Source organism: Pecten maximus, chromosome 10 (genome assembly GCF_902652985.1).
Source record: "Pecten maximus chromosome 10, xPecMax1.1, whole genome shotgun sequence".
In the NCBI taxonomy this organism is placed as follows: domain Eukaryota; kingdom Metazoa; phylum Mollusca; class Bivalvia; order Pectinida; family Pectinidae; genus Pecten; species Pecten maximus.
Window position 1 is genome coordinate 38,675,941 of NC_047024.1, and position 14,317 is coordinate 38,690,257.

Sequence of the window (14,317 nt, forward strand, 5' to 3'; positions counted from 1 at the left end):
TGTTGGTGTGTCTCTGAAGGACAGGTATTGACAGTATATGTGGGTGAGTCTCCAAAAGTCAGGTATTGACAGGGACTGTGGGCGATTTATCGAAGGACGTATTTACAATGTTTGTGGGCGAGTCTCTGAAGGACAGGTATTAGCAGTATATCTCTGTGAGACAAACAGACTCCTAAGTAAATGTCTTGGAAGATCAATCAGGACATCAAAACAGGGTTTATAATATTTTCATGGATAAAATCTGGACACAAATACTGGCCCTGCAGGGAAATTAAATGCTTGTCTGACGTATCTGATGGAATGTTAAATATGTGAAATAAGACAAATCAAGGAATATAACTCTCAGGAAGTCACTTTTATAATTTATGATATCAAAGTTGTTTATTTTAGGAATGTAAATGTTATGCAACATAAAGTATTATGCACAGAAAAATGCAATAGATCAATTTAAACTGCTGAGAAACACCATGGCTTATTGATGTAAGGTTTTATATTTAGATTTTGAATATCAAAACTACTTAACATACTCATACATTACGATTATAGTAAAACTGTTTAAGTACATATAACATTAACCAGGATGTTTACTTTAAACTTAGAGATCTGAATGTCAGCCAAAGATAAAGTTTGAATTGTATTCATTATTATGAAATCACATTTATGAGAGGATATTCAACAGTGTCTTCAGTAATACAAAATATATTTCACGAGTGGGGCTAATATTTTGATATTTTTATGAGTGCAAGGAACTCGATCAGACAGGGTAGTATAAAATAAAGCTAGTCCATCTTCAGAGAAAACATCTCCTCCATACCAACCCCAAGCAGAACTTTATCACCAGTGATGCCAAATATTGATGTGAGCCGCCCAGGGATAGAGAATATCGAAGCTACTCAAGGGACCCAGTCCACATAAAGCATCTGGTCCTACTCAATACCATCAAGGAACTTAAGGAACTAGCTGCTGAACTAACCTCCGGCACTAGGACATACCAGCTCTCCCTGGACACCTCCACCATCCCAGGAACTGCTGAACTAACCCCCGGCACTAGGACATACCAGCTCTCCCTGGACACTGCCACCATCCCAGGAACTGCTGAACTAACCCCCGGCACTAGGACATACCAGCTCTCCCTGGACACCTCCACCATCCCAGGAACTGCTGAACTAACCCCCGGCACTAGGACATACCAGCTCTCCCTGGACACCTCCACCATCCCAGGAACTGCTGAACTAACCCCCGGCACTAGGACATACCAGCTCTCCCTGGACACCTCCACCATCCCAGGAACTGCTGAACTAACCCCCGGCACTAGGACATACCAGCTCTCCCTGGACACCTCCACCATCCCAGGAACTGCTGAACTAACCCCGGCACTAGGACATACCAGCTCTCCCTGAACACCTCCACCATCCCAGGAACTGCTGAACTAACCCCCGGCACAAGGAGGATACCAGCTCTCCCTGGACACCTCCACCATCCCAGGAACTGCTGAACTAACCCCCGGCACTAGGACATACCAGCTCTCCCTGGACACCTCCACCATCCCAGGAACTGCTGAACTAACCCCGGCACTCGGAGGACATACCAGCTCTCCCTGGACACCTCCACCATCCCTGGAAACAAGCCCACATGGTTCCTATTTTCAAGGAGAGATTGAATGAAAGCAGCAAACTACAGACCTGTGTCTTGAGCTCGATCATGGCCATTAACTCCAAGTTGGTAGAGGAGATAATCAACAGCTCAGTCATGGATCACCTGGACCATCATAACATCCTGTCCGAATCAAAACATGGCTTCCGCAAAGGAAGATATTGCAAGACTCAGCTCATTCAGAACATCAATAATCTAGCAAGAGGAATTGATCTAGGGACCAGATGAACTTCATATTGCTCGATTTTAGTAAGGCTTTGATATAGTCCGCCATCAGACTCTACAGAGTCTGAAACAACATCTACGACTGCTTGAAGGACTTTCTATATGGCAGGAAACAATGTGTGATCATTGAGGGGAGCTAATCGACAGACACTGACTTTATATCAGGGGTCCCGCAAGGGACAGTGGTTGACAGCTCCTTTTCCTGTTGTAAACTCCAATGTGCTTCTATTTGCTGATGACTACATGATTTATAGATCCATCAAATACCCAGAAATCAAAGCCTCTCTCCAAAAAAGACCTTTACAACTAACAGAAGTTGGAGGATACCGGGAAAATGCAGTTCAATCCAGAGAAGTGTATCGCCATATCGGTCGGAAAAGAAAACCATGTATGTCTACCTACCATCTATACAAGTACTTGGGAGTCACCACCGCATCTGATCTCTCGTGGCATGAACACACCAACATCAGATCAGCCAGAGTAACAAGATCAATAGACTTCCTCCATAGAAACCTCCATGTATGTCCCAAAGACATCAGGGCCAAGGCGTATACCACCCTTGTCAGCCCTACCCTAGAGTATACGCTGCCTCAGCATGGGATCCATACATCAGAGCCCAAATCGACCAACTAGAGGCAACACAGAAAAGGGGAGTAAGATTTGCTGATTATAAGTCCAGGGAACGAGACAGCATGACCGCCATCCTAAAACACCTAGGCCAGGACTTTTTGGAACAAATATTGAGGGCTAGAGTGATTATGTTCTATTATATCATTCACCAACAAGTTCACTCAAACCTTGAAGAGCTACTGAAACCATCAGACTCTAGAACCAGAAAAAGCAGTCTTAACTACCAGCAAATACCAGCACAGCTTGACTTTTTCCTTTGCAGCTTCCTCCCCAGGACCGCTCATACCTGAACCAACTACCCAACAAGGGAATAATGGAACTACAGTAAACTCCGGTTTTCAAGAAGTCAGTCGGACCATGAAAACAACTTCGTAGAAACCGGACTTCGTGAAACACGACTAGTCCTCCCTGTCTAAAATTAGTCTCGATATATATACCGTTCACCAGCTGGCTAGCTAGGCCTAGCGTAAATGTGTAAACACTAACTGTATGATCAGTATTTAAAAACAACAATCACTGGACATTTTGTTAAACTTGTGTTACATTTTAATTATTATTTACAAATTGTTATTAGCACAACGTAAGCTAAACGCATGCATTGAATCATGTGTACATTATAGCCTATATACAGTACACGTGTACGTATCAGTTACACAGGAAAATATACCGGCGAGCGATCATCGAACATTTTTTTTCATACTTTCGTAAAAAAGTCAGTCATTTGTTTCTGTTTTGAAGAATAATGACACTTGTCAGCAAAGTCAGAAAGTTTGGTGATACACGCAAACATTGTTTCATCATCATTCTCGCGTGACTCTACAAACATTTTTATTTTGTCAACACTGTCCACGAACTCTACGAGAGTAGGAATTTTCAATTCAACCCCGGTATCACTATCGCTGTCCGACTCAGAGTCTTCCGATTTGTTATCCATTTTGTTTTTTATTTCCTCAATAACATCACTCTGTGTTGTTTGTTCAGTGGTGACAATATCCTCGTTGATCGTCACACTTTCGGAGTAGCCATTTTGACACCTGCCTTCGTGTATAAAGTGACAAACAAATGAACAGTGACTTGTTTTTACAGCGATTTATATCGGGTAGGGTTAATGAGTTGTTTTCACAGTTCGTACATACAGGTAAATTATCCTGTGGGGACCCCCAGACCATATCGCACAAAGCGATAGTTCGTACATAGCGACTTCGTGAATACAGGATTAATTTACAAAGGTTTATATAGAGGCTCAGTAGGGGATTTTTAAAGACTTCGTGAAATGCGGTATATCGTTAAATCCGACTTCGTGAAATGTGGAGTTTACTGTACCAGCTTTCAGATCCAGAATTACACTAATGGACTTCCTAGCCAAAAGCAACCATTGACTGTTTTCTATCGACATAGTATTTTACTACTAGCAGGGAACAATAATTATAACTATGAGCATATGATCTCCGAGAATAACTACCAGTGGTATATTTGGTGCAGAAGCTGTGTCCTATTTAGATGGAACTTCTAAACTGCTTACCGGAAGATTTCAACAATGTTTACAGATCGATATTCATCACTTAATGAGTTCTACAAGGATTCACAGGGGCTTGAATACAATGTACTAGCACTGCTATCACCAGGGTGACTATTGGTGCACCAAAGTCTATACTGACTTCTGACTTTCGGACAGATGGATGGATAGCCAAGCCTTTTCCAACGTCTATACCAACTTCTGACTTTCGGACAGATGGATGGATAGACAAGCCTTTTCCAACGTCTATACCAACTTCTTCTGACTTTCCGACTGATGAATGTATAGACAAGTTGTTTCCTCTTCCTTCCTCCTTAGCCTCAACCCCAGACACCACCCCACCCCTAAATTTATTGTGGGGAGTATATAACAAAGGAATGGATATAATTCAGGTGAGAGTATTGTCAGCTATACCTCAGGACAGTATTTACTCTACCCAGCAGAGAGTTGATTTACGGAGGCCCTAGTGAAGTGGTTCTACTGTCATCACAATGGTGCATGTTATTGACGTACTAGAGATAAGAACACAAGTACCCTTACTGCAAAACCACAATCCACTTCAGCCTCATACACAAGCATGTATATATGTAATCTACTGTCAAAATAAATAGGTTCTGGAAGAAAAAATACCCCTGGTAACTTTAATTTGGGATTAGTGAGGCGATTTATCTGCAAATACATAAACATAAATTTATAACTTTCTCCTTTCAATGTGTTTTTGTGATCTCCCATAACATTCAGCGTGGAGAGATATTTACGTTTTGAGGAGAAATTTATTATCTGTGTATCAAATTGAATACTTTGATTACATGTAGATCTCACGCAGTAGCAGTATAATTTAGATATGTCACTCTGAGAATCCTCAGAGTAACCTGGTACTAAACCTGAAATGATCTACATACATGTACCAGTACATTAACCCACCCATATTTCTGTGAGATATTGGTTGTAATCCACCCATATTTCTGTGAGATATTGGTTGTAATCCACCTATATTTCTGTGAGATATTGGTTGTAATCCACCCATATTTCTGTGATATATTGGTTGTAATCCACCCATATTTCTGTGAGATATTGGTTGTAATCCACCCATATTTCTGTGAGATATTGGTTGTAATCCACCCATATTTCTGTGAGATATTGGTTGTAATCCACCCATATTTCTGTGAGATATTGGTTGTAATCCACCCATATTTCTGTGAGATATTGGTTGTAATCCACCCATATTTCTGTGAGATATTAGTTGTAATCCACCCATATTTCTGTGAGATATTGGTTGTAATCCACCCATATTTCTGTGAGATATTGGTTGTAATCCACCCATATTTCTGTGAGATATTGGTTGTAATCCACCCATATTTCTGTGAGATATTGGTTGAAGTCCACCCATATTTCTGTGAGATATTGGTTGTAATCCACCCATATTTCTGTGAGATATTGGTTGTAATCCACCCATATTTCTGTGAGATATTGGTTGTAATCCACCCATATTTCTGTGAGATATTGGTTGTAATCCACCCATATGTCTGTGAGATATTGGTTGTAATCCACCCATATGTCTGTGAGATATTGGTTGTAATCCACCCATATTTCTGTGAGATATTGGTTGTAATCCACCCATATTTCTGTGAGATATTGGTTGTAATCCACCCATATTTATGTGAGATATTGGTTGTAATCCACCCATATTTCTGTGAGATATTGGTTGTAATCCACCCATATTTCTGTGAGATATTGACTATAATCCACCCATATTTCTGTAAGATATTGGTTGTAATCCACCCATATTTCTGTGAGATATTGGTTGTAATCCACCCATATTTCTGTGATATATTGGTTGTAATCCACCCATATTTCTGTGAGATATTGGTTGTAATCCACCCATATTTCTGTGAGATATTGGTTGTAATCCACCCATATTTCTGTGAGATATTGGTTGTAATCCACCCATATTTCTGTGAGATATTGGTTGTAATCCACCCATATTTCTGTGAGATATTGGTTGTAATCCACCCATATTTCTGTGAGATATTAGTTGTAATCCACCCATATTTCTGTGAGATATTGGTTGTAATCCACCCATATTTCTGTGAGATATTGGTTGTAATCCACCCATATTTCTGTGAGATATTGGTTGTAATCCACCCATATTTCTGTGAGATATTGGTTGAAGTCCACCCATATTTCTGTGAGATATTGGTTGTAATCCACCCATATGTCTGTGAGATATTGGTTGTAATCCACCCATATTTCTGTGAGATATTGGTTGTAATCCACCCATATTTCTGTGAGATATTGGTTGTAATCCACCCATATGTCTGTGAGATATTGGTTGTAATCCACCCATATGTCTGTGAGATATTGGTTGTAATCCACCCATATTTCTGTGAGATATTGGTTGTAATCCACCCATATTTCTGTGAGATATTGGTTGTAATCCACCCATATTTATGTGAGATATTGGTTGTAATCCACCCATATTTCTGTGAGATATTGGTTGTAATCCACCCATATTTCTGTGAGATATTGACTATAATCCACCCATATTTCTGTAAGATATTGGTTGTAATCCACCCATATTTCTGTGAGATATTGGTTGTAATCCACCCATATTTCTGTGATATATTGGTTGTAATCCACCCATATTTCTGTGATATATTGGTTGTAATCCACCCATATTTCTGTGAGATATTGGTTGTAATCCACCCATATGTCTGTGAGATATTAGTTGTAAGCCACCCATATGTCTGTGAGATATTGGTTGTAATCCACCCATATTTCTGTGAGATATTGGTTGTAATCCACCCATATTTCTGTGAGATATTGGTTGTAATCCACCCATATTTCTGTGAGATATTGGTTGTAATCCACCCATATTTCTGTGAGATATTGGTTGTAATCCACCCATATTTCTGTGAGATATTGGTTGTAATCCACCCATATTTCTGTGAGATATTGGTTGTAATCCACCCATATTTCTGTGAGATATTAGTTGTAATCCACCCATATTTCTGTGAGATATTGGTTGTAATCCACCCATATTTCTGTGAGATATTGGTTGTAATCCACCCATATTTCTGTGAGATATTAGTTGTAATCCACCCATATTTCTGTGAGATATTAGTTGTAATCCACCCATATGTCTGTGAGATATTGGTTGTAATCCACCCATATTTCTGTGAGATATTGGTTGTAATCCACCCATATTTCTGTGAGATATTGGTTGTAATCCACCCATATTTCTGTGAGATATTGGTTGTAATCCACCCATATTTCTGTGAGATATTAGTTGTAATCCACCCATATTTCTGTGAGATATTGGTTGTAATCCACCCATATTTCTGTGAGATATTGGTTGTAATCCACCCATATTTCTGTAAGATATTGGTTGTAATCCACCCATATTTCTGTAAGATATTGGTTGTAATCCACCCATATTTCTGTAGATATTGGTTGTAATCCACCCATATTTCTGTGAGGTATTGGTTGTAATCCATCCATATTTCTGTGAGATGTTGGTTGTAATCCACCCATATTTCTGTGAGATATTGGTTGAAGTCCTCTTCCTAGTTGTTTTTTTCTATAAACACTACATTTAACGATATAAAGAACAAGAATTAAGATTAAAAGGGACCACTCGAGTTTGGCTAATTGTCTGAGCTCTGATGGAGGCCGGTATACTGAGATCTTGTGTGTCCTCATTCCCGGTCTACTAAAGTGTACCCGAGTTCCATATATAAAACCCTTGAAAAGACATTGTCAGGTAGACGTAAGTATACCTGCCATATACCTACTGTACATGCAGCAGTATATCTCTAGTACTTTACAGCATTATAAACTTTGTTGACAGTAAAGGTGTTCCCTACGTTTTGAGGAGTCAGCATATTTATGACTTGGAAAAGATTCAAACTTCTGCTCTTTTAAAACTATATTTCTTCTTCAGATCTCTGTCATTGTGTTTGTGTGAAGTCTACTTCACCAAATATACACAATAAGTCATCTAAAAGTAATACGATGCAGGAGTTTTTATACGACTGCTTTTGGAAATCAAACAAATCAATGTCTTGTAAAGTGGCTTAAATAGTGCTGATTCATATAAAATGAAAAAAGCTATGCTGTCAAATCTGATAAGTATTCGATATCTGAATAAAATGTTATGAATTTTTATGAACTGAATAAATGTTATAATTATTTTCTCATTCTTAAATATATTGAGTACATTGTAACTCGTAATTGCTCATTCTATGAAGTGCAACTCAAATTTGCCAATTTTTTGTGCAAGGAACACCTAGAAATGCTTAATCTAGCTGTCTAGAGGAACTATTTTAATATTCAATATATTAATTACCCATTCTATGTATTGTAGCTCAGTATTGCTCGATCATTCTATCGTTATGTAGCTCAGTATTGCTCATTCTACATGTATTGTTATGTAGCTCAGTATTGCTCATTTTGTGTTAGGCAGCTCAGTATTGCTCATTCTATTGTTCTGTAGCTCAGTATTGCTCATTCTATTGTTCTGTAGCTCAGTATTGCTCATTCTATTGTTATGTAGCTCAGTATTGCTCACTCTATTGTTATGTAGCTCAGTATTGCTCATTCTATTGTTCTGTAGCTCAGTTAATTGCTCATTCTATTGTTCTGTAGCTCAGTATTGCTGTTATGTAGCTCAGTATTGCTCATTTTGTGTGATGTAGCTCAGTATTGCTCATTCTATTGTTATGTAGCTCAGTATTGCTCATTCTATTGTTATGTAGCTCAGTATTGCTCACTCTATTGTTATGTAGCTCAGTATTACTCATTCTATTGTTATTGTAGCTCAGTATTGCTCATTCTATTGTTATGTAGCTCAGTATTGCTCATTCTATTGTTCTGTAGATCAGTATTGCTCATTCTATTGTTATGAAGCTCAGTATTGCTCATTCTATTGTTATGTAGCTCAGTATTGCTCACTCTATTGTTATGTAGCTCAGCATTGCTCATTCTATTGTTCTGTAGCTCAGTATTGCTCATTCTATAGTTCTGTAGCTCAGTATTGCTCATTCTATTGTTATGTAGCTCAGTATTGCTCATTCTATTGTTCTGTAGCTCAGTATTGCTCATTCTATTGTTATGTAGCTCAGTATTTCTCACTCTATAGTTCTGTAGCTCAGTATTGCTCATTCTATTGTTATGTAGCTCAGTATTGCTCATTCTATTGTTATGTAGCTCAGTATTGCTCACTCTATTGTTATGTAGCTCAGTATTGCTCACTCTATTGTTAAGTAGCTCAGTATTGCTCATTCTATTGTTCTGTAGCTCAGTATTGCTCATTTTGTGTTATGCAGCTCAGTATTGCTCATTCTATTGTTCTGTAGCTCAGTATTGCTCATTCTATTGTTCTGTAGCTCAGTATTGCTCATTTTATTGTTATGTAGCTCAGTATTGCTCACTCTATTGTTATGTAGCTCATTATTGCTCACTCTATTGCTATGTAGCTCAGTATTGCTCATTCTATTGTTCTGTAGCTCAGTATTGCTCATTCTATAGTTCTGTAGCTCAGTATTGCTCATTCTATTGTTATGTAGCTCAGTATTGCTCATTCTATTGTTCTGTAGCTCAGTATTGCTCATTCTATTGTTATGTAGCTCAGTATTGCTCACTCTATAGTTCTGTAGCTCAGTATTGCTCATTCTATTGTTATGTAGCTCAGTATTGCTCATTCTATTGTTATGTAGCTCAGTATTGCTCATTCTATTGTTATGTAGCTCAGTATTGCTCACTCTATTGTTATGTAGCTCAGTATTGCTCATTCTATTGTTCTGTAGCTCAGTTAATTGCTCATTCTATTGTTCTGTAGCTCAGTATTGCTCATTCTATTGTTATGTAGCTCAGTATTTCTCACTCTATTCTTATGTAGCTCAGTATTGCTCATTCTATTGTTCTGTAGCTCAGTATTGCTCATTCTATAGTTCTGTAGCTCAGTATTGCTCATTCTATTGTTATGTAGCTCAGTATTGCTCATTCTATTGTTCTGTAGCTCAGTATTGCTCATTCTATTGTTATGTAGCTCAGTATTGCTCACTCTATTGTTATGTAGCTCAGTATTGCTCATTCTATAGTTCTGTAGCTCAGTATTGCTCATTCTATAGTTCTGTAGCTCAGTATTGCTCATTCTATTGTTATGTAGCTCAGTATTGCTCATTCTATTGTTCTGTAGCTCAGTATTGCTCATTCTATTGTTCTGTAGCTCAGTATTGCTCATTCTATTGTTATGTAGCTCAGTATTTCTCACTCTATTCTGATGTAGCTCAGTATTGCTCATTCTATTGTTCTGTAGCTCAGTATTGCTCATTCTATAGTTCTGTAGCTCAGTATTGCTCATTCTATTGTTATGTAGCTCAGTATTGCTCATTCTATTGTTCTGTAGCTCAGTATTGCTCATTCTATTGTTATGTAGCTCAGTATTGCTCACTCTATTGTTATGTAGCTCAGTATTGCTCATTCTATAGTTCTGTAGCTCAGTATTGCTCATTCTATAGTTCTGTAGCTCAGTATTGCTCATTCTATTGTTATGTAGCTCAGTATTGCTCATTCTATTGTTATGTAGCTCAGTATTGCTCATTCTATTGTTATGTAGCTCAGTATTGCTCACTCTATTGTTATGTAGCTCAGTATTGCTCATTCTATTGTTCTGTAGCTCAGTATTGCTCATTCTATTGTTATGTAGCTCAGTATTGCTCATTCTATTGTTATGTAGCTCAGTATTGCTCACTCTATTGTTATGTAGCTCAGTATTGCTCACTCTATTGTTAAGTAGCTCAGTATTGCTCATTCTATTGTTCTGTAGCTCAGTATTGCTCATTTTGTGTTATGCAGCTCAGTATTGCTCATTCTATTGTTCTGTAGCTCAGTATTGCTCATTCTATTGTTCTGTAGCTCAGTATTGCTCATTTTATTGTTATGTAGCTCAGTATTGCTCACTCTATTGTTATGTAGCTCATTATTGCTCACTCTATTGCTATGTAGCTCAGTATTGCTCATTCTATTGTTCTGTAGCTCAGTATTGCTCATTCTATAGTTCTGTAGCTCAGTATTGCTCATTCTATTGTTATGTAGCTCAGTATTGCTCATTCTATTGTTCTGTAGCTCAGTATTGCTCATTCTATTGTTATGTAGCTCAGTATTGCTCACTCTATAGTTCTGTAGCTCAGTATTGCTCATTCTATTGTTATGTAGCTCAGTATTGCTCATTCTATTGTTATGTAGCTCAGTATTGCTCATTCTATTGTTATGTAGCTCAGTATTGCTCACTCTATTGTTATGTAGCTCAGTATTGCTCATTCTATTGTTCTGTAGCTCAGTTAATTGCTCATTCTATTGTTCTGTAGCTCAGTATTGCTCATTCTATTGTTATGTAGCTCAGTATTTCTCACTCTATTCTTATGTAGCTCAGTATTGCTCATTCTATTGTTCTGTAGCTCAGTATTGCTCATTCTATAGTTCTGTAGCTCAGTATTGCTCATTCTATTGTTATGTAGCTCAGTATTGCTCATTCTATTGTTCTGTAGCTCAGTATTGCTCATTCTATTGTTATGTAGCTCAGTATTGCTCACTCTATTGTTATGTAGCTCAGTATTGCTCATTCTATAGTTCTGTAGCTCAGTATTGCTCATTCTATAGTTCTGTAGCTCAGTATTGCTCATTCTATTGTTATGTAGCTCAGTATTGCTCATTCTATTGTTATGTAGCTCAGTATTGCTCATTCTATTGTTATGTAGCTCAGTATTGCTCACTCTATTGTTATGTAGCTCAGTATTGCTCATTCTATTGTTCTGTAGCTCAGTTAATTGCTCATTCTATTGTTCTGTAGCTCAGTATTGCTCATTCTATTGTTATGTAGCTCAGTATTTCTCACTCTATTCTTATGTAGCTCAGTATTGCTCATTCTATTGTTCTGTAGCTCAGTATTGCTCATTCTATAGTTCTGTAGCTCAGTATTGCTCATTCTATTGTTATGTAGCTCAGTATTGCTCATTCTATTGTTCTGTAGCTCAGTATTGCTCATTCTATTGTTATGTAGCTCAGTATTGCTCACTCTATTGTTATGTAGCTCAGTATTGCTCATTCTATAGTTCTGTAGCTCAGTATTGCTCATTCTATTGTTATGTAGCTCAGTATTGCTCATTCTATTGTTATATAGCTCAGTATTGCTCATTCTATTGTTATGTAGCTCAGTATTGCTCACTCTATTGTTATGTAGCTCAGTATTGCTCATTCTATTGTTCTGTAGCTCAGTTAATTGCTCATTCTATTGTTCTGTAGCTCAGTATTGCTCATTCTATTGTTATGTAGCTCAGTATGTGTATAGCAACAAATCACTCATTCTGAGCAATTTATATACATGTATATAACTCAATATTTTTCAATTAATGTAGATTAGGTACGTGACTCAACTTTGCTCTAATCTAGCTGTTATAAAAATTAGCTCAAAAATGCATAATATGTCCACATTACCTCAACATTCCTTATACAACATAGAATAACTAGCTCATTACTGCTTATCTATGGTTGTAAATCATAAACATTGCTCATTTTTTTTAAAGTAACTCAGTATAACTCATTCTGTTAAAAAGTAACTCAGAATTCCTAATTTCTGAACTGCTCATTCTTTTCATTGATTCTTCGGTGTTAATTCAATGTTGTTGGATTTGAAGGATGAAATTGACAGCGTTCGAATTTAACGCTCGCACATTAGCTAAATGCGAGCTGATTTTTCATTTTGCGAGTAGAAAATTGTGGTACTCGCATTTTTCAGCGAGTGCATATAAATCCTGGTAAAACAGACACATAGTAAAACATCGACGAAAACTTTAAACAAAAACCGACACACAGACAATCATGAATGCATTATTGGTGACGCTTGTACACAGCACTCGTTAGTTTCAAGCGTCTCAAAGACTACGATATACATGAATATATTGTAATGGAAAAGAAACGAGAGTTTCCGAGAAACAAAGCGTGACGTCTCGCTAGCATGGCTGACATTATCAATTTTTTTAAGTCAGCCGCTGCCGGAACATCAAATGAAAAGATCGGCGAAAATAATGAGAGCAAGGACACATGTAGAGAAAGTAGCCCAACTCCTAAGAAAAAAGTGACATGCATCCCAAGGCCAACAAAACAAACTGTCGAGAAATGGGAACTGCATATTGACCTGGAAAAAATCCTTGACGATGATCATGTGCACGTTATTGAAATTTATTGCAAAACTTGCAAAGAATATAGTCCCAACAAGTCATCATCAGTAAATATTTTGTTCTTACTTGATTAAGTAAGTAATATATAGGATCAAAATCCTTCAATATTCATTGATCTTGAAGTTGATGATATTTGAAGGGAGTAATACCCTGGCTTATATGAACAGTGAGTTAAATAAAACAAAAAACAAAACAAAAATTAATTGTAATTTGGCTCAAATAAAAACTTTATTTGAAGCAACTGTTCTTTTGTTTGTGGTTCTGAAAAGTAAAGATTATTTATCATAAAACATGTGTTATATTTAATGTTAACACATAATTTCAAAATTGCGAGTAAGTTTGTAATTTTGCGAGTTAAAATTTTATCCACTCGCAACAACGTGCGAGTTACTAAAAAAGTTAAATTCTACCCCTGAATTGAGATGAAATGAAATGAAATCAACTTGTCTACATGTATCTAAGATACCTTAGCATAGATGGTAGGTCAATATTTAAATGTTATAGTTTAAGATCTAATAACTTCAGGTATATGGTCTGTGTGAATTTTGTTTCATACAATCAGAAACCTTGCCGGCGTCAATATACATGTATATCACGAGGAAAAATCTGAACTTGAATGATAATATCTACCACAAATACACTCAGTAATAACAATATCCTTCCTGACTATAGGTAAACAATCTACATACTCATCAGGTATACACTCATCAGGTTAAAAGTACATCCATGTATACCAGTGTTTAGAGTAATGCTGAAATTCAATATTTATTGCCAAATTTTCTCAAATAAGCCCCCTTGTGTATAAAAACTGGAGTGGGCTTATTTGTAAACCAAGCTTAGCTTTCTATTTAAAATTTGACGATTCTGCAAAAATGAAGAAGCCTTCTTCTGCCTGAAAGACAGGTGTTTAATTGTGGACAATTACGGTATACCATATTCTCCAAGTACATATTTTCCATTTCCTGGAAAGATAAGTTGGTATGAAACCTGTTTTGTAACCAGGCTGAGGCCTATACACTCAGCAATTTAAAGCCTAGCCCTCCCTTTAAAATCC

The 14,317-nt window shown here is 37.2% G+C and overlaps 5 protein-coding genes across 5 annotated transcripts; all 5 read right to left on the reverse strand.

The window, feature by feature from the left end:
* Positions 1–8,833: 8,833 nt before the first annotated feature.
* On the reverse strand, positions 8,834–9,337 carry LOC117336683 (putative uncharacterized protein DDB_G0286901). The gene has a single exon (XM_033897293.1). It carries the CDS (start codon positions 9,335–9,337, stop codon positions 8,834–8,836), a length of 504 nt encoding a protein of 167 aa, XP_033753184.1.
* On the reverse strand, positions 9,334–9,756 carry LOC117336684 (putative uncharacterized protein DDB_G0286901). Its single transcript, XM_033897294.1, has one exon. The coding sequence runs from the start codon at positions 9,754–9,756 to the stop codon at positions 9,334–9,336; it is 423 nt and encodes a 140-aa protein (XP_033753185.1).
* Positions 9,757–9,836: 80 nt separating this feature from the next.
* LOC117336685 (putative uncharacterized protein DDB_G0286901) lies at positions 9,837–10,868 on the reverse strand. Its single transcript, XM_033897296.1, has one exon. It carries the CDS (start codon positions 10,866–10,868, stop codon positions 9,837–9,839), a length of 1,032 nt encoding a protein of 343 aa, XP_033753187.1.
* LOC117336686 (putative uncharacterized protein DDB_G0286901) lies at positions 10,865–11,287 on the reverse strand. Its single transcript, XM_033897297.1, has one exon. It carries the CDS (start codon positions 11,285–11,287, stop codon positions 10,865–10,867), a length of 423 nt encoding a protein of 140 aa, XP_033753188.1.
* An 80-nt stretch (positions 11,288–11,367) lies between these two features.
* LOC117336687 (putative uncharacterized protein DDB_G0286901) lies at positions 11,368–11,769 on the reverse strand. Its single transcript, XM_033897298.1, has one exon. It carries the CDS (start codon positions 11,767–11,769, stop codon positions 11,368–11,370), a length of 402 nt encoding a protein of 133 aa, XP_033753189.1.
* Between the last annotated feature and the right edge of the window lie 2,548 nt (positions 11,770–14,317).

Excerpts from the sequence above, each read along its gene's own strand:
- LOC117336683 (XM_033897293.1), bottom strand. The coding sequence starts at position 9,337 with ATGAGCAATACTGAGCTACAGAACAATAGAATGAGCAATACTGAGCTA.
- LOC117336687 (XM_033897298.1), bottom strand. The coding sequence starts at position 11,769 with ATGAGCAATACTGAGCTACATAACAATAGAATGAGCAATACTGAGCTA.
- LOC117336684 (XM_033897294.1), bottom strand. The coding sequence starts at position 9,756 with ATGAGCAATACTGAGCTACATAACAATAGAATGAGCAATACTGAGCTA.
- LOC117336685 (XM_033897296.1), bottom strand. The coding sequence starts at position 10,868 with ATGAGCAATACTGAGCTACAGAACAATAGAATGAGCAATACTGAGCTA.
- LOC117336686 (XM_033897297.1), bottom strand. The coding sequence starts at position 11,287 with ATGAGCAATACTGAGCTACATAACAATAGAATGAGCAATACTGAGCTA.